Here is a 27,766-nt window from a genome sequence, read left to right as displayed (position 1 = left end):
CCAATATGGACTTGCGGTCCCTATTGGCTCGTTTTATTTATGTTTTAAAATAAGTACACTTTATATGATATGATGACAATTTTAGATATAATATTATAATTCAAATAACAGAAAGATTAAATGATAATTGATCTGATAGTATTAAGTACTCCCAGTGTTTAATCCGACCATTTGTGCAGATAATGTCCACAGTTTATTTGAGATTTCGTCGTCTAATGCTTCTTTTGAAGGCGTTTTCTCTGCACAATCACTGCAAATAAAAAAAGCCTCCTTCGCTTATCTTGTTGCATATTACATTATATTCATGATCTCAGATTTAAAGACAAGAGGAGATTAGTTTGATACGAAAATTTACAATTGCGATATTTCTTCTTGTTTTACTGTTTCGACAGAGTCTGATTTTGCATGGGATTGACACATGCATTGAAAGAAAGGCTTAACCTTCTAATTGGTGACCTCCTGTTAGAAAGTTATTGCAAGTCTCTCCGGTCTCTTCGTTTTTTTGGCGAATTATAAATGGATTTAGTAAATCTTGGCATCGAAACCTGCTATCGCCTCTTAATTACGTTGTCGTTTGCTTTCAATCCCTTTTTGCTATATTGTTATATTTCAATATAATATCCTACTTTTCATTAACTATTGACAAACCTGTAATATTTTCCTGATTCACTTGTCAATTTTTCATCAACAGCACAATATATTGTTGTTTGTGCTCCTTCCTCTGGTGTTTTTACAATATATTGTCCTATACTAAAAAATATCCTTAGTATTATACTTTCTTTCTCCCAATGTCGTTTCAACTCGGTGTCAATCAAACCTGGATGCAGCGAATATGTTGTGACACCAGTGCCTGGAAAAATATCAGAAAATCAGAAATCACCCCAAAATTATGAACATGTGGTAAGATAAGTGTGATTATTAAAGCACTCATGGTTGATATGGTTGTATATGTTATTCAAGTCATATTGTGAACCGATAAAAGAGTCTATCGTTGCATGCTATTTGGTTTCTGTTTGAAAGCTTTTTTTCTCTATAAAATTTTTCCATCTTTTTCTGAGTTAAGTGAGACGTCCATTTTCACCGATTAAGAACACATTTTTGTTTAGTGGCCAGATAAAGCCTGCTTCTGGGTTCGGTATTTTCGCGCTGTTTTGAAGACCCATTAATGGCCTTGGGCTGTTTTATGCTTTTTGGTAGGGTAGTTCTCTCTTTGAATCGTTTCTCATTTTGATTCTCAATTTTATTTCAAGGTTTCTTGTATAGCTTTCAGTACGGTATTGGTCATTGTCCCTTCTTAGGAATGGTACACTTATATTTATTAATGTTCTATTTCTCGTTTTGGTCCTTTAAGTAGACAGATGTATGATTATAATCACGTTTATTCCACTTACTTTAATATAGATAGTCTTTGAAAATTAAAGAGCATTATATCTTTTCCCAATAAAATGGTTTGATCAGTGGATTTTAAGCGATTGTCATACAAGTAATAGGTTTAGCAAGCTATAAAACCAGGTTTAATCTACAATTGTCTACATAAGAAAATGCCTGTACCAAGTCAGAAAAATGACAGTTGTTATCCATTTGTTTGATGATTTTAGCTTTTGCTTTGTTATATGATTGGTCTCCAAAAATCACAAACACTCCTGTTTTGCTAAAAAGTATTCATTTCATATTGAAAATTCCACTCAAATGAACATTTTAACGAGAGAAATTTATGTATAACTGAAAAATTATTACACCAGGGTTTTCGAGATCACAAACTAGTCAAAACATTTACTAAATTTTATCATCGGTATAAAGACATTATTCGTAAATATAGCTCAACGTGCAGACTTCTTATACGTTCAGGTATTTCACATCCAATCTTTTATGGAAATATTCTTTATAAAGCACAAAGGTGTCAGTATTCACCTCAGAAACTTACAAAACCTTTGAATAGACTTATTAAGAATAATTACGATACTGTTGTCACGTCATTAAAGATTGCATATTTTGGCGTTAATATTGAGTCACTGATAAGGTCTTTGCGTCGGAACTAAACACATTTATTCTAAAAACAGTTGTTGGCATGACACGGGTTATGTTCCTCTCATATATGTTATGATGGTATGATACTAAACCCCTAACGGGAAGGATTGTGCCTGATGTTCATATGATGAAATCATAATCTTTCAGTCAGTTTAATTGAAGTCTGGAGCTGGCATGTCAGTTAACTGCTAGTAGTCTGTTGTTATGTATGTATTATTGTCATTTTGTTTATTTTCTTTGGTTTCATCTTCTGACATCAGACTCGGACTTCTCTTGAACTGAATTTTAATGTGCGTATTGTTATGCGTTTACTTTTCTACATTGGTTAGAGGTATAGGGGGAGGGTTGAGATCTCACAAACATGTTTAACCCCGCCGCATTTTTGCGCCTGTCCCAAGTCAGGAGCCTGTGGTCTTTGTTAGTCTTGTATTATTTTAATTTTTAAGTTAGTTTCTTGTGTACAATTTGGAAATTAGTATGGCGTTCATTATCACTGAACTAGTATATATTTGTTTAGGGGCCAGCTGAAGGACGCCTCCTGGTGCGGGAATTTCTCGCTACATTGAAGACCTGTTGGTTACCTTCTGCTGTTTTTTTTTTATTTGGTCGGGTTGCTGTCTCTTTGACACATTCCACATTTCCATTCTCAATTTTATTACAATTTATTTTTGGTATAATAGATAAAAATTAATAAGGAAAATGTCAAATTCACCACGCTAAAAATCAACAAGTAACATGTTGATTTACACCAATTCGATAGTTTTATTTTCACACAAATATTTGCTTTAGCATACAAACCTTCAAGTCTCTTTGATAATTCTCTTGAGAAAAGAACATTGGCAAGTTTGCTCTGAGAATAACTTGTTCCAGGGTCGTATGATTTTTCACTGTATATGTCATCAAAGTTTATTGTACCTCCTGAAACAAAACATTTATCTGCAACTATTTTTGACAAAAATTACATGGTTTTCATACTGATCCAACGTATTCTTGGAGTCCTTTTTTTATCCGAAAAGAAAACATGATATACCATGCGATAGGCGTAACAAAAGACCTGAAAACTCTAGATCTTATAATAAGAAATATTAACATAATTTTAAAGTGTGTAGAGAATCTTCTGTTTGGATCTAATGATTTCATGAAGAAATCAAATAAATATTCTGAAATGAAAAGTTAAGTGACTAAATTTAAAGCTTCCTCTTAGGTATCGAGTGAAGATATTTGTCCATGTGAGACGGTTAAATCTTTCAATTTAAAACAAGATGCTTACTTACCGATTGTGATCATTTATAATTGCATTTTTATTAGATTAAAAAAATAACAATGTAAAATACAATAGTATCAGATATCAAAGATCAACACTTACTTTCATGTGCCAATGAAGATACTGTTAATATACGACTAGGAGCAGATTTCTTTATCAAATCAAGTAGTAAGTTAGTCAGGAGAAAATGTCCTAAGTGGTTGACTCCAAACTGCATCTCAAAACCATTTTCTGTCTTCCAGTAAGGGCATCTCATTATTCCTAGACATCAAGTTATTATTACAAATGTAAAATTCTACTATCTCTCAGAGAAAAAAATATTGTGTGAATGTCCCTATTGTTTGTGGTTGGTGATACCCTCGGGAAATAGAAGAAGAAGAAGAAGAGTATTTTTACAAATATAATAAACAATACAGTATACATAGTTACAAACTCAAATAAGAAACAACAGTTTACAAAATATTCGTATATATATGTAGGAGTATATATAAAACCTTCGTCTCAGGCACACCTCTTGAAAGTACAAAAAAAAATTATGTGAGTAGGCTAAATATATCTAGCTTAACTGCAGGACACACCGAGAGACGGTGATATATATTTCTTAAAAATAAAAGATGGGTACATTGTGTTATATAAAGGTATATAGGTAAAAATAAAAACAATTCATGTATAAGCGGCTGTATTAGTAATTAACTATCTGTTTATTTATCATTGCCAATATTGTAGGGTATTCCTTCTTTTTATTAGAATAGACGCATATTTTATTAATATAGATTAAAAGGGAACTCTTTTACATATTGTTACAAAATGTGTGTTATTTTGTTCAATTTAACATAATGTAACGTTTTTCGTTTATTACATGCATCACTGGGTTTTATGATCATGATATAATTGGATTAATTACTTAGCCGCATTAACTGTTATAAAGTAATCCCTTTCAATCTATGTTTATCACCTTCAATCAGATTGTACTTGTTAACTGTCAAATCAATCATGTTAATCAGCTGGTGCCCCTTTGCTAAGTTTATACAGGTGTCTAGGTTGACCTTAGCTCCGGGCTCCGGGCTCCGGGCTCCGGGCTCCTGTAATATAGCTCCTGTAGAATATTTCTTTGTTCAGAGTCATTTAACCATATTATAATTGAGATAATAGAGTAGTATAAAAGAGAGAAATAGTTGTAGATACGCATAATATACGATATACGAGAGAGACGATTTTGTGTACGAGAGAGGCGTTCGTAGGAGGTTTAGGATTATGTCACCGTTTTGTTGAGCCTGCAGTTTAGATGTTGTAAACTTGTATTACTGTAACATGTACTTTGGATTTTGAATAATACAGTATTGAACTTTTAATCGACTTTGTGTTTATGTTAACTTGCAAGACTTCGTTCAGACTACACCAGGATCCATTAATTTATTTATGTGACCAGGATTCCCTTAATCACGCTACCAGAGATTTTTAGGGTTACCCTGTTAAAGAGTATACTTGGCATTTGTCGTCCGTGGACGTGTGAAACGTAGACACCAAACAACAAAGCACAAACACAAGAATACACACTTGAGTTTAAGTCCTCATACTTAGACTACAGTTGCATCACGGCAAACTAACCAACGAAACTACTTATTCGTCACATTGGTGGCAGCGGTGGGATTTACTGTGTGTGACTTCAACGAACTTGCTAGAGATTACACAATGGAAACACCAAGAAGAACAACAATGACATCAACTCAGGCTCCAACGCTCTCTCAGGTAAGGCAGAATTGCTTTAGAAATCAAGTTTTCCCAGCAGATTCTGGGTTAGGTAGTTCGCCTGCCACTGGACGTACTCTTAATGATATTCATTCGGAGACTATGCCAGAGGTCCGGTATCGCCGGAACATCGGGCACTGTTACCCAAGAAAAAATCATTATAGAGTTATCCAGGAGAGGAGCAATACGGAAAAAGACGGAGGAAATGGTTGGAAGAAATTTTGGCAAATATGGGTTATTTTGCTTACACTCAGTATTGGCCTCGTCGCATCAGCATGGATTTATTTTCCTAACAACCGGGTTGTACAGAAATCTCAGGAATATGTTAAGTCTGAACATGGAATGCCCTATGACTCAGATGAAATGCCCTCGTACTTGAGCCCTAGGCCTAATCAAAGGCACATGGAGCTTGAGTTACTCGGGCAAACATCGGAAAACATGGGCTTATCACCAGGACATGTTCAACTACAAGAGAAAAATAGTCGGGAAATGGAATGTACTGATATAAACGAAATTACTACGGAATACCCGAATACTTGGTGTATCCGTGGAAGGAAAATTCCTCAATCTAATGAGTATCCAGTTCAGAGGACCTTTTCCGGAACAGGGAATGATTTTTGGAATGAGTTTATTCAATACAACAGTACACTAAAAGGACATACGGCGATGAAACAAAGGTATGTGACAGCGGCAAAACTGAGAAAGAGAAATCCTGAAGAATCTTTGAGAGATTTCGGTCAAGCTATAGAGGATTTGTACCGTAGAGCGTATCCGGACAGTCCTGAGATCGTAGAGGAGAACTTTATTAAAACGTTACATGACAAGTGCGGACAATCAGGAGATTTTAGCCTTGCTGTCAAGCGAACCAGATATAATACCCTGCATGATGCAGTAATTAATGCCATGCAGGAAGAATGCTTTAGAGTTGGAGAGAAGGATCTCGCAAAGCATTTCAAACCAGTTCAGCGGCCGATATTTGAAGTTGAAGACTGGGATAGTGATGAAGATGTAACTACAGAAGCAGAAGGAACACGAAGAGAAAATTTCGACAGAAATAAGGTTCCTGAAAATTACCTACAGAATAATGGTATAGAGTCCCGAGTGCGATTTTATAACCGTGATGGATGGCGTGGAAGAGGCAGAGCCCCGATGTTTAAAGATCGTCCACCAGAATTTCCGGAACCGAGAAGGGGACCGTAGAGATTCTCGAGAGACAGATTGACGTAGAGGAGATCGACACCAGAGGCCAGGTGTCGGTCACCCGGGCATGGACGGCCTAATGAAAAGAAAAAAAAACCACAATGAAACGACGGGAGACGATAGTGAATAAACCAAGTGACTTAATGAACAGTTGTTTATTTATTGTGTAAACTATTATGTTGTTTTATGCAGAAGTTTTCTGTTTTTCTTTGTTTATAGTAGAAATTTAAACTTTATTTGGTGCACGAGACCCTAAACATAATTTGTTATGGTGTCACGGAGCCCTATAAAAGTGTTATATTTCCTATTTTGCGAATTCGGAATTTCAAAATATATCTCCGAATTCGCAAAATATATCTATAACAAAAGTACAAATTGGTGCACGAGACCCTAAACATACATGTATTGTTATGGTGTCACGGAGCCCTATAAACAATGATTAAGCACATTTTTTTTTAAAGAACAGTGAATTCTGTTGTTTTAATAGTTTTAAATCTAATAAAAATTGTAGACTTAAAATATATCATTGTCAGCACTAGTTAGGAAAAACATTTTGTTATATTTCTTATTTTGGTAGGTGCTTATTATTGGTTTTTTTTACATAGACTTTATTTTTTTTCGCAAAAAATATTTTAAAGTCGTTATGAAAATTTAGAACCTGTGACCCTACTATTTAATTGGTGTCAATCGGAACAAATTTCATATTGTTTTTTTTTAAGTTACTCTTGGATTCCAAGGTTGTTGTTTTTTTTGTTTGTTTGTTTTTTTAGTTTCTAGTAGTAGTCGGGATATCCCTATTAGATGAGTTTTTTTTTTATAATTTGATTTAGTGTTTTCTTTAAAGATACAATATACTTAAAGGAGCTTTGTCAGTCCAAGTTTTTTTTTAAGTGTGATTATTACTTTATTATGAAATATGATACGTCTCAAAGTTGTTTTGTTTTTCATATGTGTATAATAATGGCAATTTTTAATTTAACAGTGTGGTTTTTTTTATAGTTACTATTTTTTTTTTTATATATATGTACCTGTGGTACTTATAAGTTATCAAGCTCAGTTTTATTATTATTAAAAAAAAAAAAAAAAAAACACTGAACAGTGGAAGTTCAGGGCTAAGAGGGGGGCTGTGTAACGTTTTTCGTTTATTACATGCATCACTGGGTTTTATGATCATGATATAATTGGATTAATTACTTAGCCGCATTAACTGTTATAAAGTAATCCCTTTCAATCTATGTTTATCACCTTCAATCAGATTGTACTTGTTAACTGTCAAATCAATCATGTTAATCAGCTGGTGCCCCTTTGCTAAGTTTATACAGGTGTCTAGGTTGACCTTAGCTCCGGGCTCCGGGCTCCGGGCTCCGGGCTCCGGGCTCCGGGCTCCGGGCTCCGGGCTCCGGGCTCCTGTAATATAGCTCCTGTAGAATATTTCTTTGTTCAGAGTCATTTAACCATATTATAATTGAGATAATAGAGTAGTATAAAAGAGAGAAATAGTTGTAGATACGCATAATATACGATATACGAGAGAGACGATTTTGTGTACGAGAGAGGCGTACGTAGGAGATTTAGGATTATGTCACCGTTTTGTTGAGCCTGCAGTTTAGATGTTGTAAACTTGTATTACTGTAACATGTACTTTGGATTTTGAATAATACAGTATTGAACTTTTAATCGACTTTGTGTTTATGTTAACTTGCAAGACTTCGTTCAGACTACACCAGGATCCATTAATTTATTTATGTGACCAGGATTCCCTTAATCACGCTACCAGAGATTTTTAGGGTTACCCTGTTAAAGAGTATACTTGGCATTTGTCGTCCGTGGACGTGTGAAATGTAGACACCAAACAACAAAGCACAAACACAAGAATACACACTTGAGTTTAAGTCCTCATACTTAGACTACAGTTGCATCACGACAAACTAACCAACGAAACTACTTATTCGTCACATTGGTGAAGTTTTCTGGTTTTTTTTGTTTATAGTAGAAATTAATGTAACGAAAAAGTAGTTTAAGTATGAGGACTTAAACTAAAGTGTGTTTTCTTGTGTTTGTGCTTTGTTGTTTGGTGTCTACGTTTCACACGTCCACGGACGACAAATGCCAAGTATACTCTTTAACAGGGTAACCCTAAAAATCTCTGGTAGCGTGATTAGGGGAATCCTGGTCACATAAATAAATAAATGGATCCTGGTATAGTCTGAACGAAGTCTTGCAAGTTAACATAAACACAAAGTCGATTAAAAGTTCAATACTGTATTATTCAAAATCCAAAGTTCATGTAACAGTAATATAAGTTTACAACATCTTAACTGCAGGCTCAACAAAACGGTGACATAATCCTAATTCTCCTACGTACGCTCCTCTCGTACACAAAATCGTCTCTCTCGTATATCGTATATCGTATCTACAACTATTTCTCTCTTTTATACTACTCTATTATCTCAATTATAATATGGTTAAATGACTTTGAACAAAGAAATATTCTACAGGAGCTATATTACAGGAGCCCGGAGCCCGGAGCCCGGAGCCCGGAGCTAAGGTCAACCAAAGCTAAGGTCAACCTAGACACCTGTATAAATTTAGCAAAGGGGCACCAGCTGATTAACATGATTGATTTGACATTTAACAAGTACAATCTAATTGGAGGTGATAAACATAGATTGTAAGGGATTACTTTATAACAGTTAATGCGGCTAAGTAATTAATCCATACAATTATATGATGATCATAAAACCCAGTGATGCATGTAATAAACGAAAAACGTTACACAGCCCCCCTCTTAGCCCTGAACTTCCACTGTTCAGTTTCTGCACCTTAAAAAAAATAATAAAACTTAAAAAATTACTCATCTTATAGTGATATTCTAACTATCACTGGAACATAAAAAAACAACAACTGTGGATCCAAGATTAACTTAAAAGAAAAAATGAAAATTGTTCCGATTGACACCAAGCAAATAGTAGGGTCACAGGTTCTAAATTTTCATAACGACTTTCAAATAATTTTTGCGAAAAAAAATAAAGTCTATGTAAAAAAAAACAATAATAAGCACCTACCAAAATAAGAAATATAACAAAATGTTTTTCCTAACTAGTGCTGACAATGATATATTTTAAGTCTACAAATTTTATTAGATTTAAAACTATTAAAACAACAGAATTCACTGTTCTTTAAAAAAAAATGTACTTAATCATTGTTTATAGGGCTCCGTGACACCATAACAATATGTTTAGGGTCTCGTGCACCAATTTGTACTTTTATAGGGCTCCGTGACACCATAACAATATGTTTAGGGTCTCGTGCACCAAATAAAGTTTAAATTTCGACTATAAACAGTCACAGAAAAACTTCTGCATAAAACAACATGATAGTTTTACACAATAAATAAACAATTGTTCATAAAGTCACTTGGTTAATTCACTATCGTCTTCCGTCATTGTGTTTTTTTTTTCCTTTTCATTAGGCCGTCCATGTCCGGGTGACCAACACCTGGCCTCTGGTGTCGATCTCCTCTGCGTAAATCTGTCTCTCGAGAATCTCTACGGCCTCCTTCTCGGTTCCGGAAATTCTGGTGGACGATTTTTAAACATCGGGGATCTGCCTCTTCCACGCCATCTATCACGGTTATAAAATCGCACTCGGGACTCTATACCATTATTTCGTGGGTAATTATCAGGAACATTATTTCCCTCAACATTTTCTCTTCGTGTTCCTTCTGCTTCTGTAGTTACATCTTCATCACTATCCCAGTCTTCAACTTCAAATATCGGCCGCTGAACTGGTTTGAAATGCTTGGTAACAAGATCCTTCTCTCCAATTCTTAAGCATTCTTCCTGCATTGCATTATTTACCGCCTCCTGCAGGGTATTAGGTCTGGTTCGCTTGACAACAAGTCGAAAATCGTCTGATTGTCCGCACTTGTCAAGGAACGCTTTAATAGAGTTCTCCTCTACAATCTCAGGATTGCCCGGATACGCTCTACGGTACAAATCCTCTATGGCTTGACCAAAGTCTCTCAAAGATTCTTCCGTTTTTCTTTTCCTCAGTGTCGCCTCTGTCACATACCTTTCTTTCATTGCCGTATGTCCAAATCTCTCTTCCATCTTCCGTTTCAGGTGTTCAAAATCTCTTTGAATAATTAATGGCATCCCGTATGCAAAAGTCTCAGCTTGTCCTCTTAAAGAACTAAGTAGCACCCTACGTGCCTTTTCATTATTCCAAACATTTAGCTCGGATACATTCTCAAAGTATTGGATGAATTCATTCCAAACGTCATCGCTAACTCCGGAAAACGTTCTACGGACAGGGTATTCGTTTGCTGGTCGAATATTTCTCACACGAAAACACCCAGTTTTCGGCATATCCGTAGTTAAGGTTCATCATAACAAACTGAAATTCAATAATGGCGTCCAAATTGAGGATTGATTGAACCTTAAATAAACTTTTATATGTAACTTATTTTCAAAATCTTGTATAATACAGTTAAATTGAGAATAGGACTAATAAAAATTATATGAAGAATACAGAATAACTTGTTTTGATTAAATATCTGCATAAATTCAAATACCTTTGTTTTTTCTGCCAACACGTCTCAGGAAAAAAAATGAATGAAGAGATTGGAACACTATTTCTAGTAATATCTAGGTTAAATCGATAAATTGTGATCATATCTAGTGGATGCTAGAAATTAAAATAGGATTCCACTTTGAAATATTCATAGCTTGTCCAAAGAAATTGAAATATGAGTGAAAACGTGTTGCAGCCATTTTTTTCAACGAGTTTCTTGTGCTGGATTGATGAAATTTATTTTCTATGCGATATTACCAATCATAAATTATATCATCTTAAAATAAATGACATTGGGAGTTATTATGTCTTATCAAGTTGGAAATCAAAGCTGTTATTTAACATTTACCATCTATTTAGTTTCACATGTCACATGTTTGTTTACGTTCTTTTCCATGTCTTCTTTCACTTTCGTTCTCAATATCTATCCGCAGATTTTTAACTTACAATGTTTCAATATCGAAACATTTATAAAATTTGTACACAATATTTTCAGTTGAATGTTATCGATTTATACCAGTCTGATCGTGAATAAACTAATTTTGATCATTATTTCAGGGAACTATTTTTTATGTAGGCATATCCGGTTTTAACCGGAAACGTTGTTTGGCTGATCTTTTGGTCTACGCAAACAGAAAGCAAGTCTTTAACAACAAATAACAGAAATTATCATCAAATTTATAATCAATAGTGGTAAGATGTGTCCCCAACCATACAGGCCCATCCCCGATTACTTGATATATGTTTTGATCTCGTGTACCAGTCCTTATAGTGGTTTGATCTTTACGATCAAGTATGTCAACATCAACAAAAATATTTTTATTAAAATTGCATTATTTTTTATTTTTTTTTGTGTGTATCGTACCTAAATGCTATTATAAGAATATATTTTGTATTTATATATAAAAATACTGTTGTAAGGTAAGTTTAGTTAGTAAGAAATATTATGGAAAGCAGTTGAATGTCAAAAACCAAGGTTAGACAATAGATACACAATAACAAAGAATTATTTCCAATGGCTAGAAAAATTAAAGATTCGCGACGGTTTGGATTACCATCAGGAAGGTACAGATCAGGACGTAGATATATAAGGATGAATTCAGGCAAAGTTAAGACTTTATACCAATGTAATTTGAAAGGAGGGAGTAATATGACAAAACTTTGTATACGTAAACAACCTAAGAGAAGTGCATATAACAGGGTAAGAATAAACCTACTACGGAGAAGCACCAAGAAACAGTATCAAGTGTTTAGAACAATTAATGGAGAATTGAAAACTTTTGAGGTACAAAACGTTGCTGCAAATGGTTACAGAATAATAAATTTGAACTGTCTTCAAAAACATATCACTGACCTGACAATGCATGCCGTTTCATGTGAGAAAGCGAGACAATTGGTAGCTGCCGGAAGAGAGCCTATTGTACTTGAATCACAGGTTGCTCATTATGGTTTAGCGGTGATACTATTAGCTAGATGTCAAGGATGTCAACTGAAAGTTCACATGGAGACAAGTCCAAAACTGAAAACAGACGGGAGTAGACATTATGATATAAATGTACGAGCTGTTTGGGGTTCCATTGTTAGTGGAAATGGTCTTGCCCACCTCAATGAACAGTTAGCATCTATGGATTCACCTACTATGTCGCAGGTAAAAAAAACTAAAGTCATATATAAAGATTTATTTACCAATTCTTACCATAATTGAAAACACAGACGACATAATCTCACATTAAAGATGGAAAATCAAAAATAATCAACCAACAGGCCTCTTAATCCTGTTCTTCATCATGAAAATCGCGGTAGACAATTCAACATTGAATGAATGATTAAGACCAAACAATGTCAAAACGGCCCCAACCTTTGAACATGTTGAACAAGGGGCCATGGTGGTGAAGTATCAATGTCAGAAAAAATTTCCTATAAGAGTGTGGGGAATTCAACTTTACAGCCAAGATCTAATGACATGATTGTTATACTGCTAACTGAAAGGTTTCCGTTTCAATCCTCCTTCTGAATTTTACTTTCTGCGCTCTCATTAACCCAATTGCCAGTATGGTCTTGAGAAACCATGACAGTCTTTCGGTAACGTAGAGAACAATAATTGGCTGAAATGTGTTAATAGAGACCTATATCTCTTGCACGTAGACTACAGCCTTGTAGATTTAAAAAAAAAATAAAGCAGGCTAATGCCGCTACAATATACATTTGTACATGATATATGGAGTAACAAAAAGTTGTTAATTTGTTCACCTTTTTCAGAGGTGGATCCACCCATTTTTATGTCCACATTCAAATGCATTGATCGGCTTTAAAAAAAGGGGGGGGTCCAACCCTTGGAACCCTCCCCCTGGATCAACCACTGTTTTCTTCATAATCATCACATGCATATAAACTACAACTATGCTGTATCAACACACAAGTCCAGTATGGAAACATCAATTGCAAGCCTTAAGAAAATTATTAATCAACAAAACATAATCAAACAAAAATGATAAGCATATAATGTTGTTGGTCATTTAATGTAAATATTGAGGTGTTAAACGAAGGATCAAAATAATGTACAGTTACTTTGTACATGGATTAATATATAAATTATGGAAATCATATATCATGTATATTACATGAATTATTTATCAGAAGACTGTTTTTAGTTTGTTTGTTTATTCTTCAACAGAACACATACCAGGTTATTGAAAATGAAATCAATTCCTGGTGGAAGGAAGTTGTAGAAAGAGAAATGTCAGTGGCCATTGAAGAAGAGAAAAAAATCGCTATAGATAAAAACAGATATCATGAAGGTTAGCACATACACATGTATACAAGAACATATATTTTGGTTATGTGCCCGTGTACCACTACCAGTTTTTTATGAATTGAAAAAGAATAAAAATGCAATGTAGATGTGAATACATATCATGCATATCAACTGTACACTGATATAATTACAATTAAAAAGATGAATCAGTACAAAATATGTAACTTAGTCTATAAAACTTTCAACGATGTGATGTTTTCTCTATAAAAGTTTATACACAAACACTATTGCTGACATAACATGCTCATATGATCATTATTGTTTGATTTCTTTTTCTTTAAAAGATAAAAACATGTCACATCTTATGTGTGGTTTCTTTTTATACAAATGCATCTTTACAACAGATTTACAGTAAAAAAAGTAATGAACTCATAATGTTCTCTCATGACACCGTAATAGACCAATATCAAAACATGTATATGTTAGTCAGGGGTGCTACTTAAACACGTGATTTCAGAATCACCTCTTCAAGTGATTTTGGCTGTGAAATATTTTTGAAAATTCTATTAATATACACAGAATTTTTAATATCACTGTAACAAGTAATTTGAGAAGATCACTTAAATAAGTGTTTATAACTTTTTCTTGATATTTTTCTTACAAGCTTGATTTTTTTATTGGTAAAGAGACGAGAATTCCATTAAAAATTCTGCAAGTTTTTACAATTTATTCAAAATATGCATTTTCTGTAATAATTCCTAGATCAGGACATACATGACTTAACCTTGGAGTATATCATTCTAACTCTAAAGAAAAACAATCAGGTTACCTAATATTGTTGACCTTTGTCTGATAGTCAGAGCAGTTAATGAATATTTGATTACAGAACAATACCCAAGGGTACTTTTAAAAGCTTTAGCGCACTAACTTACTGCTCAAGCACTGGTGAAGTTAATATCCGTAGAAAAAGGGATAATTGATCCATGTAGGAAAATTATAGAATTTTTTTTGAAAATATGGAAAATCAGTGAAATTAGCATTTGAAGATCAAAGGAAACATCAAAATTATTTAAATAGGTGATAACCGAATTTATCAAATCACGGAAATAGGTGATAATGAAATCACTTGTTTAAGTAGCACCCCTGACTGTATGCATAGCTTAAAAATTACATTTTTTCAATCTGACTTTCCATTACAATGTAAATGTGCAATATTCCTTATTCCATTATCATATTTCATTAAATGTTATTTCTGATTTTTTAATTTACGTAATACTGATGAAGTTGTATAAGCTTACTAAACTATTCAAACACTATGACAAAATTAAGGGGAGATAACTGTTTGCTGATTGTATCATGTAGTATTTGACTGCATATTTAGTAAGTTCAACAGTTTTACTCTTTAATCTTAAAATGTAATTTAAGGAATATTAATATTGTCAAGGAAACTACATATATACTTCTATCCATCCATGATAAATAAGCATGAAGTTACATTCTTAACATTTAAACATCATGAAGGGGAGATAATTTGACTTAAGATGGATATACTCAATTTTTAAACATTAATTTTCAGGAATTCCATCAGTCACTGTAATATGTGATGGGGGTTGGAGCAAAAGATCCCATAAACATACATATAACGCATTAGGAGGTGTAGCCGTTATAATTGGGGCAGAAACAAAAAAAATATTACATGTAGGAATACGCAACAAGTACTGTTATATTTGCAACAGAAATGAATCCCTAGGAACAACACCAAAACAGCACGAATGTTTTAAAAATTGGAATCAATCAAGCCAATCCATGGAATCGGATGTTATTGTAGAAGGTTTTTTAAAGGCAAATGATCATGGCATAAGATATATGAATTTTATAGCTGATGGGGATTCATCCATGCATGCCCAAATCATGGATCGTGTTCCAGTTTGGGGAAAACACGTTAAGAAACTAGAATGTGCCAACCACATTACCAAGTGCTTACGGTCAAACCTGGAAAAATTAGTCACAGAAAACCCATCTTACAAAGGAAAAGGAAAGTTATGCAAAAGGACTAGGGTTAGAATAGTGAGTGCTGTGAGATGTGCCATCAGAAAGAGGTCAGATGAAACCAACAGAGTATTAGCCATCAAGAAATTAGATCATGACATTAGAAATACAACCTCCCACATATATGGAGACCACAAATTATGCAACCCAGATTTTTGTAAAGCCAAATCAAATGTGTCACACCAGGACCAAAATCAAGACGATGATAGTGAAGTGGAATGTGAAGATATATTTCAGGAACAGTCTGAGTATTGGGATACTGGAACATCACTACAAGCCCAAGAAGATTCAAGAGGTCATTACAACCTGGAACCATCAGATCTGCAATTAGGGATGAGACAGGACCTTTCATTATTATTGAACAATGTTGCTAAAAAATCTAGCAGTCTAATTGGCAATTTTACTACCAACTTAGCTGAGTGCTGGATGCACATAAGGTCAAAATTTGATGGAGGTAAAATGTTGAACCATTGCAATAGGGGTGCTTGGCATACCCGGTGTTATGCCGGAGCATTACGTTTCAATATAGGTCCTAATTGGTCACCGAATGTATGGGCTCAAACCACAGAAACAACCTCTGGTTTATATTTTGATAAGCTGTACAAACAAAGAGAGCAGTGTATAGATAACAACAACAAGAGCAAAGATAAAAAAGAAATTAAAGAAAGAAGATGGAAAAGAAAAATGTCATCTGTAAAAGAAAGTAACAGCAGTAAAGCAAAAGAACACTATGGTATTGAGTCAATTCAACCTGAAAGTGATGTTTCAGAAAATGAACTAACAAAATTGAAATACAAATTTCTACAGAACAATATTGAAATAACAACCTCTAAAATAATTCAAATTGAGAAGGACACTAAAAGTCAGATTTGCAGTGAAAAATGGAAAAAAGAACGCAAGAAAAGGGTAACAGCTTCAAATTTTGGCAATGTTTTTAAAAGAAAGCCCAGTATAAAAGTGACACCTCTTGTTCTACAGCTACTATACAGCAATTTTAAAGGAAATAAAGCTACCAGAATTGGCCTGCGCGAGGAACGAATTACAATACAAGAGTATATAAATATCAAAGCAAAAGACAATATTGAGATAACAGTTGAACCTTGTGGACTTATTATTGACAAAAAATTTAAATATTTGGCCGCTAGCCCTGATGGGAAAGTCATTGATAAACAAAATAATGAAATCGGACTTATTGAAATTAAAAATCTTGTTCATGACAAAAATCTTACACTTACTCAGGCAGCAACATCATTGAAAAATTTTTGTTTGGAAAAAGTATCATCTGGGACGAACACTACTCTGCAACTTAAAAACAACCATAACTACTTTTACCAATGTCAGGGATTGCTACACATTTGTGATTCTCCATGGATTGATTTTGTCGTTAGAACACTAAACCCATATGACATATTCATTCAAAGAATAGAGAGAAACACTACATTATGGAAAAACTTGGTAGCCAAACTAACAGCCTTCTATGATTTAGCTTTATTGCCAGAAATAGCATCACCTCGACATAAAAAATATCCAGGAATAAGAGAGCCAGGAAATTGGGTATGGGTTAATTAAAACATGCATATATTTATTACAATGCAGCAGAATAACTCATACTTGTATGAGGCCTTTTCTCTGTGAGTTTAAGATCCTTGGATGGCTTTTGCCTCTTCTTCCTTCAGTCACATTGTTGACTCCTTTACACATAAGCAGTTTCTATTATCAGATTGTTTAAGAAAGAAATACAAACACACACTATTAATAGTCTATACCTTCTTAAAGGTAAAACTATATCCTTTTAATCTGGGCATATTGCCTTTGTTGATGTTGACATACTTGAATGAAAACGGTTAAATTAAATAAAACTAAAATAGTTTAAGTTTCATTAATAAATAATTTATTTATTTATTGATTTATTCAGGTAAAATACATAATACAAGCAACAGTTTAATACATAATTTTTTAAATTTTAGTAATATACTGTGGATTCATTTATTTTCGTGGGTACCAATTTTCGTGGTTTGAGGAAATCTTACATATTCGTGGATATTTAATTTCGTCGTTTTAACAAAGTCTACACTCATTACTTTAGAAAATTTGTTATTCCTTGAACATTTGAATTCGTGGATCCCCTGTACCCTCGAAATCCACGAGAACTGGTATCCAATGAATATAAATGAATCCACAGTATGTGAAATATTGTCATCATTCATTTGTCATTTGGTGTAAAAAAAAAAAGAGGGGTGAAAATCACAATAACTTTAATATAACTATGGCATGGATAATATTTTGTATTTTGCATGTGTAATTTCATTATTATTTTTCAGTTTTCTTATCCGCCACTAATAAATTTACCATGTACATCTAGAAAAAAATTTATAACCATATCTTTTTATGAACGCCACAATTCTTGCAAAAAGAAATTCAAATCTAATGGTGGTGATTTAACTAAATTAGAATGAAAAATATCTTAATGCTACTCAAATTATTTTTCAGTATGCTGATGAAAATAATACTAAAAAGAAAACACCATCATTAAAGAAGAAAGGAAGGAAGTGAAAAGATTTAACAACAGACGACGAGGAAGCACAAGGACCATCTATAAAATGTAATTTAAATGATCACAAGAAAACAATAAGAAGGTATGCCATATTAAGTATCCCAAAGGCCCCATTTACTTAAATATATAAATAAGAAGATGTGTTATGAGTGACAAAGAGACAACTCTCCATCCAAGTGACAAAGTATTTAAAGTTCTGAATTATAGATGAATATACAGCCTTCAACACATACATGTAGCTTTAGCTCACACCAAACAGGAAGCTATAAATGTCCCCAAAGTGAAAAGTGGAAAACAATTCACACAGGAAACCAATGTTTTATTTGATATAAAGAACAATAATAAGAAACACCAATGACACACACCAACAAATGACAAGTACTGAACTTGTGGCTGATTACCTGGATGGAACATATGTTTTTAAATGCATCACATATTTAAGACATGTCCTATCATTATCTATTGTCATTTATACAATTTGTGTGTTTTTTAATAAAAGAATTAGGTCATGTACATGTATAAATATGAATTTTAACAATAGAAATGAATAATACATGTAAAACACAGGCACCATAGGCTCATATTTACATTGTCTATGTGTCCCATGAAATTGAAAAGATTAACTTTCACATTTAAATATAGTATAACAAAGAAGATGTGGTATGTTTGCCAATGAGACAACTGTCAACAAGAGACTAAAATGACACAGACATTAACCACCATAGGTCACCGTACAGCCTTCAACAATGAGCAAAACCTATACCACATAGTCATCTATAAAAGGCCCCAATAGGACAATGTAAAACAATTCAAACGAGAAAACTAACAGCCTTATTTATATAGAAAAATGAAAGAAAAGCAAATATGTAACATATAAACAAACGACAACCACTGAATTACAGGTTCCGGAATTAGGACAGGCACATACATAAATAATGTGGCGGGGTTAAACCTGTATCATATTTATAAATCTTTATTGTATAACTTACTTATTTTCATTGGTTTATTAATTCTTTGCTATTATAGAAAGACAGGTACCTGTATCACATAGGCTGTTTTACATAGTGGTATTTTTATGACATAGATGACCTCATAGAAAAACTGTTTATTTTGAGTGTAATTTCATTTAAAAGTATTATATAAAACAAACGGAAGCATAAAAATTGAATAATACAAAATTCCAAACATGACAATATCTGTATCACATGTCAAGCTTGGTCTAGACCAGAGTTGGTATAAATGTATTTGGTGAAGACAACATGTGATACTGTGTAAATCTATATATTTAGAGTTACTAAAAATTAATATGTTTTAAAGATTTATTTGATGGACTGTATTTTTAGGACAAGAAGAAAATGCAGCCAATTGAAATTTCTTGGAAGAAGAATATCTCATGAATGGATAGAGGAAGATAATAACAGCAAGTGGTATTCAGGAACAGTCACAGGAGTTTTGACAGAAACCGATGGAGCTGATGGTGCAGAATATGAGGTTTTATATGACGGAGATGATGAACCGCATATAATTGATCATCTTCTTGAAGATTATCGAAGTTGTTCCCTTAAATTTATTGATCTTTAAGGTAATTGTGTGTTTATTTTTGTTGTACTGAAAAACCATAAAAAAATTATGTGTAATGCTGGTGTGGCATATAGAATTTTTTTTAATAATTTTGATAAATAATCCAACCATGTTGTTATGTCAAAATTTATTAAGGAAATTTCTTGTCAAATTTTCCTGTTTTATGTATAATTGAAATAAAATGTGTCATAGTTTAAGATTTTTGGATAAATTTGACATCAAAACACCAGTATTTAGTTAATTTTATTATTTTTCTTACAATTCAATATTGAACATGGGAAGTAATATATTAGTTATCATGCATTAATGTTGTATTTAAAATCCTCTTATTTGTTGATTTCACTGATTTAAATCACTATGACAAGAGATTAATAAATAAAATTAAGAAAAATTGGATAAATTTGGAGAAATCATTATTTTATAACTACAACCATGACAACTGGTCATGTAAAAGTTTCACTGCATTTTTTCAATACAAATAAAAGCATCGGTTAGTTGATGAATTACTGTATAATAATCTTCATTGCACAATTTAATATCCAATACCACATATAGCCTATTAAAAAAATATTTACCGTACTTCATACATGTATGTATAATTAGGGGAAAAATACTTTTTATTGAGACTACTGTATGATACCAGGGATTAATAGATAACTGTATATTTCTATAAATTCATGATTGATTTCAAAGATGAACATTTCTTGTATATTTGTTTTTAGATATATATTAAATATTTATTTCAGAAAAAATTCTTAAAGATATTATTTGTTGTCCCGGACCAAGTTTATAGATATTTGAAATTGACCAATTTCCTGTATATATGTGGTAAGAACTTATTATATTATTGAAAACTATTACAAGTTTGACTAATTCAATCAACAAGCATATTAATATTCATTTGAGAAAAAACACATGTGATAAAAGAGCTTAATATTGGCTATGGATAATTAAGAGTTACTAAGGGAGGTAATTCAATTAAAAAAAAAATTAATTTAAAAGTGTCCAATGTTGTGCTCCATAACTTTCATTAAAGTAGTTCCAATATGGCCTTTTTGTGTCTTTGAAAAAAAATAGACATTACATTTGAAAATGAAAATTATCATTGTCTGTTACATAAATCTTAATTTAAGAGATAGCATCACATACATAGCATACCTAAGATAAAGTTTTTTGTTTTTTTGCAGATTTTTATTACTCTTTGAAACCAGACCATTTTTTTTAGAGAGACAGACTTTGATGGTAAATTTTCAACATTTAGACAGTATTTTGATTGGAATATCATGTGTAATTTCAAAGAGTGATACATGAGGATTAATTTGATGTGCAATATGTCTATGTTTTCAAGTGCAATATATTTTTAATATATTTTTTTTTATAATTAAAAAAAATGGTTATGATGAACCTTAATTCATTTGCCCGATTATGAAAATCTGGCGATTGAATTTGTTTTGTCGATGTGCCTATGTTTTCCGATTCGTGCCCGGATAACTCCATTTCCGTGTCCCTTTGCCCGTTAAAAACAGGGCTATTAGGACTAGGACAGGAGTGAGAGGGCACTTCATCTGAGTCATAGGGCGTATCGCTTTCATCCATTATGGTGCGAGCTGGAGTCCTATAAATATACTTTTTACGAATGTCATCAGGTCTTCGTCTCTTCTCGGACCATGTTTGTGGAGCGTTGTCTGTTTCCTGACCATTAAGAACGAAATTCCATATTAATTTTAGAACAATTGTGCAAATTAATAGTCCTATTATAACTATAAGTCCAGTCATAACATATTCCTGAGACTTCTGTACAACCCGGTTGTTAGGAAAATAAATCCATGCTGATGCGACGAGGCCGCTACTGAGTGTAAGCAAAATAACCCACATTTTCCAAAATTTCTTCCGACCAATTCCTCCGTCTTTTTCCGTATTGCTCCTCTCCTGGATAACTCTATAATGATTTTTTCTTGGGTAACAGTGCCCGATGTTCCGGCGATACCGGACCTCTGGCATAGTCTCCGAATGAATATCATTAAGAGTGCGTCCAGTGGCAGGCGAACTACCTAACCCAGAATCTGCTGGGGAAACTTGATTTCTAAAGCAATTCTGCCTTACCTGAGAGAGCGTTGGAGCCTGAGTTGATGTCATTGTTGTTCTTCTTGGTGTTTCCATTGTGTAATCTCTAGCAAGTTCGTTGAAGTCACACACAGTTGCATCACGGCAAACTAACCAACGAAACTACTTATTCGTCACATTGGTGGCAGCGGTGGGATTTACTGTGTGTGACTTCAACGAACTTGCTAGAGATTACACAATGGAAACACCAAGAAGAACAACAATGACATCAACTCAGGCTCCAACGCTCTCTCAGGTAAGGCAGAATTGCTTTAGAAATCAAGTTTCCCCAGCAGATTCTGGGTTAGGTAGTTCGCCTGCCACTGGACGCACTCTTAATGATATTCATTCGGAGACTATGCCAGAGGTCCGGTATCGCCGGAACATCGGGCACTGTTACCCAAGAAAAAATCATTATAGAGTTATCCAGGAGAGGAGCAATACGGAAAAAGACGGAGGAATTGGTCGGAAGAAATTTTGGAAAATGTGGGTTATTTTGCTTACACTCAGTAGCGGCCTCGTCGCATCAGCATGGATTTATTTTCCTAACAACCGGGTTGTACAGAAGTCTCAGGAATATGTTACGACTGGACTTATAGTTATAATAGGACTATTAATTTGCACAATTGTTCTAAAATTAATATGGAATTTCGTTCTTAATGGTCAGGAAACAGACAACGCTCCACAAACATGGTCCGAGAAGAGACGAAGACCTGATGACATTCGTAAAAAGTATATTTATAGGACTCCAGCTCGCACCATAATGGATGAAAGCGATACGCCCTATGACTCAGATGAAGTGCCCTCTTACTCCTGTCCTAGTCCTAATAGCCCTGTTTTTAACGGGCAAAGGGACACGGAAATGGAGTTATCCGGGCACGAATCGGAAAACATAGGCACATCGACAAAACAAATTCAATCGCCAGATTTTCATAATCGGGCAAATGAATTAACTACGGATATGCCGAAAACTGGGTGTTTTCGTGTGAGAAATATTCGACCAGCAAACGAATACCCTGTCCGTAGAACGTTTTCCGGAGTTAGCGATGACGTTTGGAATGAATTCATCCAATACTTTGAGAATGTATCCGAGCTAAATGTTTGGAATAATGAAAAGGCACGTAGGGTGCTACTTAGTTCTTTAAGAGGACAAGCTGAGACTTTTGCATACGGGATGCCATTAATTATTCAAAGAGATTTTGAACACCTGAAACGGAAGATGGAAGAGAGATTTGGACATACGGCAATGAAAGAAAGGTATGTGACAGAGGCGACACTGAGGAAAAGAAAAACGAAAGAATCTTTGAGAGACTTTGGTCAAGCCATAGAGGATTTGTACCGTAGAGCGTATCCGGGCAATCCTGAGATTGTAGAGGAGAACTCTATTAAAGCGTTCCTTGACAAGTGCGGACAATCAGACGATTTTCGACTTGTTGTCAAGCGAACCAGACCTAATACCCTGCAGGAGGCGGTAAATAATGCAATGCAGGAAGAATGCTTAAGAATTGGAGAGAAGGATCTTGTTACCAAGCATTTCAAACCAGTTCAGCGGCCGATATTTGAAGTTGAAGACTGGGATAGTGATGAAGATGTAACTACAGAAGCAGAAGGAACACGAAGAGAAAATGTTGAGGGAAATAATGTTCCTGATAATTACCCACGAAATAATGGTATAGAGTCCCGAGTGCGATTTTATAACCGTGATAGATGGCGTGGAAGAGGCAGATCCCCGATGTTTAAAAATCGTCCACCAGAATTTCCGGAACCGAGAAGGAGGCCGTAGAGATTCTCGAGAGACAGATTTACGCAGAGGAGATCGACACCAGAGGCCAGGTGTTGGTCACCCGGACATGGACGGCCTAATGAAAAAGAAAAAAAAAAAGAACGGAAGATGGGAGAGAGATTTGGACATACTACTTATTCGTCACAATAATATTTTATATACTAATTGATCAGTTTTCATAGAGTTTAGATTATTGGCTGTTATTTATGTGTACTGTTGTCACTTCCTTTGTAGATAGTTGAACAACAATGTGTTTAAATGTGTACATTTACAGAGGACGTCTATTCAAAAATATGAATACGATGTAACATCTGTAATAAAATACCAATGACAAAGTCAATCCTTTTCATGTAAGCGCTGAAAGGATTAAAATAAATAATATTTTACTTGTATTAACTGTCATCAAAACATCTGTTGTAATTTGTATTTTTTTCTGTCACTATATAATATACTTGCAACAATTGAAATATACATATATATTATATGTATGAGTGTATGCTATTTTTAACGTTTGTCACAAACATGTTTAATTTGTTTATTTAACAAAAAAGATTAGTATTACTATTTTTTGCTCGATCTCTCAAACTCAAAGAGAGGGCGAAAGTTTTTCTTGCTCCAATATACGATGTCATGTACACTTCAAGGAAAGTTAGCAATGTATTGTCTTCGAAAACAATTGAATTTATTTCCATTATATTTAAATATCTCTATGTATCTCACCTGCATTATTTATTAAGATGTCTAATCTATTTTCATTGGCATTAATGTCTCCAGCAAATAACTTGATAGATTTCAGCGAGGCCAGATCTAGTCGTTTTATTATAATGTTTGCATTGCCAGTTCTGTTTTTGATATCATCAGCCGCTGTCTTCGCTTTGTCTAGATCACGACAAGCAAGTATTACTCTAGCACCTAAAAATCAACATTTCCTTAGTGCGTATTGAAAACACGCTATTAAAAGTATGTACATGTAGTATGTTATTTTATCAGAAAACAGTAACCTATGGTCGTATGCCTTCTCCAATAATAGCAAGAAGTTGGTTATTTTAAACGATTTTTTCTGTCGAGCAGCCTGCAGAATCTGTAAACCCAATTTGAAAAGCAGCGTGGGAACCACTTCATAATTGAAAATGTCCATAAAATATATTAAATAAGTGATCTTGCGTCATAATCGTGACTAGAAGTTTTTTTTTGGGGAAGAACGTTATGGTTTTCTTCGGAGAAGGGTCAAGTTATAGTACCGTAAATGGGTGATTTTTTTATACTTTTATAAGAATTAACAAACGGCTTTAGAATGTTCAACAAAAAGTGTCTGTTTCGTGAATTTGAAATTTTTAAAGACCGACTTTGTATTTGATGTATCAACCAATTGGTTCTTGTTAATGTATCCCTTAATCTGTTTTAAAAACAATGTTAAAGTAAACGACCTTTTTATGGTTTACAAGGGCTTCCTTTGGCTATAAATATAACTAAAATAAAACAAAGCCGGTGGGCATGAATATAGTTTTAGTGTATGGAGATTTATACGTATAGCAACAATTACATATTGATTTTTAAGTAAAAATCTATTTTTGAATAAAGAGAAAGGCGTTATTGTTTTAAGATGATTTTGATATTGAGGATCTTATAATATTGCATTAATTAAAGCAAGTGCAGTATTGGAAATTACCCCTTTTAGCCAAATCCATGGCTGTTTCTTTGCCAATGCCTGTATTAGCTCCAGTAATGAGTACGGTCTTGCCATCTAATCTGGTGGTGGTATTGTTGTATCTGACACCTGCCATGTGCCGTCTTAAACATGCTAAACCTACCGCTGAAATGTAACATACAGTGTATGTTTAACTTCACTTTGAGAAAAAACATTCTGCGTGAAACCTTACAGTTGGCTTGCGAAAATGTAAGTTCGTCTCACTTTACAAATCCTTGGCTTGCCATATTTGAAAGGATAGAAGATGAATGAAATAGGTAAACGGGATTATCTTATAAACTATTAAATGGGAGGAAAACAATTAAAACTACATGTGTTAATCACTAAGTGAAAATGTTTAAGTCAAAGTAAATTGATTCACTTCCGTATATATTTAGCAATCATGTGTCAATCTTGGCCACTACTAAAATCAGCAGATCAATAACATAAGATAGTTTTTACAACAGCTGCACACATGCAAAACAATGCCATTAAGGCTAGCTGTATAATGATTATGTTATGCAATCATTAGTTGTAACACTAAATAGTATACATACCAATAAGAACAACTGATACAACGGTTATTTTGACAATCATGCTGATAATTATAAGTGTACGATGCCCACACAAAGTATAGAGTTATCTTTTATTTATTTTTAAAATACCGGTAATCCATGTATGGCACGCTAAAATCACACTAGTCAGATAATTTTGAACGAATTTAAATATAGAATAAGGCCATCAAATCACTCTTATAGATCATACGATATCACAAATAATTTTTTAAATAATTATAATATCATTCAAAATAATCATACCACATCTTCCTATATCTATATAGTAGTGTGCGGACCCGCATGTAGTAATTCTACTTCATTCCTAAAAACTGATTATGTTACATCAGCCAAATACGGTATTATTTCAAAATAATTGTTTCACTTTCATTAATGATTCCATTTCACTTTCATTAATGATTGAACAAAAAAAAATCATATATTAGTTTTTTTTAATATATATATTTCGTAGCTAATTCCCCTTTTATATATTGTGAATAATAACTTATAACATCATACTTTTAGCACTGTATTCACAAATACGAAATAAGACGTGATTTATTTTTACAAATCAACAACAGTCATATATATGGGAAAAACACTCAAGACTATCTAACTTTTATCGAAGAATGTTACTATTTTGTAGCTATGATCTAAAAAAAAAACAAAAAAAAAAACAATATTCTCTTTTCCTTTTCTGAGAGGTCTTGAAAATAGCTGTCGTCTCTGAATTTTCTTAATTCTTTTTGACGTAAAACTTATGGTTTAATTAGCTTTCTCATTTTTTTTTATTATGTGATTACTTGGTCGTTTTTACAGTGATTACTTGATTATTCGACCCAATATTTCATGATTATTTGTTTATCTAAAACTGTTTTTTAAGTAATTTTGATTATTTTATTATCTTGTTTAAAAAAATAACGATTATATGAAAAGAACAGGTTGTTTAAAAAAAAAAAAGTCAATACGTGAACCTTAGAACTTTCTTATCCTAATTACTTTTTCAACTGAATTGTAAATTAAATCTCAGTATTTTCATTACCATGTGTGTGGAGGATAACATTCTCTTTTTATTGTAAATCAGAACAATTATGGCATGTCGAGGGTGGTGTTAAATATAAAGAAGGGATTTAGGGGGGGTGTTTATTTCAATAGTTCGTTTCTGGATGGTGTTAGCTTTCATTGTTACCAGTTTAATTAGTCAAACTACTACCAATGAATGACACTTCTATGGTGTTTTTTAATAGAAGTTATATTATACCTAGATTTCTCCAATACGGAGTATTGGCTCACACCAAACAGCTAGCTATAAAGGGTCCCCAAAAATACTAGTGTAAAACCATTCACACAGGAAAACCAACGATCTAATCTATATAAAAACGAGAAACACGTAAGACCTGCATAAACAGACGACAACCACTTTACTTCAGATTCCTGACTAAGGACAGGTGCAAAAATTTGCAGGTTGTAATATTAAAACCTTCTCCCTTTTCTGTAACAATAGTACAACATCACAACATAGAAAGACACACTTTGAAATATCAATTGGAAGGATTCTGTTTGAAGATTATCGTGTCTATTTTTCGTAGTTTTTTTTAAAGTTTTCTTTGCATTTGAATCTTTCTCACATATTTATTAATAAGACAGACAGATGCAGATATCTGAATGATGGTCAAAATATACCACATAAGGAGGGAGCGATCGGGCCTAAAATTTGTTCGTAAAACTTGTTATTAAACTCAAATTTATTTTATATTTGTTATCTATCTTTAAAGGATATTCTTTTGTATCGATTTATTTTCTGCATTGATAACCATTTCTTTTAATTTATCAATGATCATATTTGTGTACATTTACGTTTCATCATCATGATCATAGGCAATC

The 27,766-nt window shown here is 33.4% G+C and overlaps 1 protein-coding gene and 1 long non-coding RNA gene across 2 annotated transcripts; one reads left to right on the top strand and one right to left on the bottom strand.

Moving 5' to 3' along the window:
• Window positions 1-98: 98 nt before the first annotated feature.
• Window positions 99-25,949, bottom strand: LOC134701801 (retinol dehydrogenase 13-like). The gene is made up of 7 exons (XM_063562922.1): window positions 25,886-25,949; window positions 25,311-25,454; window positions 24,362-24,553; window positions 3,395-3,553; window positions 2,827-2,946; window positions 649-850; window positions 99-250 (listed from the first exon to the last, which is right to left on the bottom strand). The coding sequence occupies exons 1-7, from the start codon at window positions 25,923-25,925 to the stop codon at window positions 142-144; spliced, it is 966 nt and encodes a 321-aa protein (XP_063418992.1). The 5' UTR covers window positions 25,926-25,949; the 3' UTR covers window positions 99-141.
• Window positions 11,410-21,162, top strand: LOC134701802 (uncharacterized). The gene is made up of 5 exons (XR_010104213.1): window positions 11,410-11,509; window positions 18,111-18,256; window positions 19,518-19,756; window positions 20,502-20,583; window positions 20,943-21,162. It is a non-coding gene; the product is annotated as an uncharacterized LOC134701802 (long non-coding RNA).
• Window positions 25,950-27,766: the final 1,817 nt, after the last annotated feature.

This window comes from Mytilus trossulus, unplaced genomic scaffold, assembly GCF_036588685.1.
Source record: "Mytilus trossulus isolate FHL-02 unplaced genomic scaffold, PNRI_Mtr1.1.1.hap1 h1tg000343l___fragment_1__unscaffolded, whole genome shotgun sequence".
Lineage (NCBI taxonomy): Eukaryota > Metazoa > Mollusca > Bivalvia > Mytilida > Mytilidae > Mytilus > Mytilus trossulus.
The sequence above is the reverse complement of the archived record's forward strand: the minus strand, read 5'-3'. Positions and strand labels throughout refer to the sequence as shown.

Excerpts from the sequence above, each read along its gene's own strand:
- LOC134701801 (XM_063562922.1), bottom strand. The coding sequence starts at position 25,925 with ATGATTGTCAAAATAACCGTTGTATCAGTTGTTCTTATTG. Across the intron at positions 25,455-25,885 it reads TGTATCAGTTGTTCTTATTG|CGGTAGGTTTAGCATGTTTA; the intron begins GTATGTATACTA and ends GTTACATTTCAG. Across the intron at positions 24,554-25,310 it reads CATGGATTTGGCTAAAAGGG|GTGCTAGAGTAATACTTGCT; the intron begins GTAATTTCCAAT and ends GTTGATTTTTAG.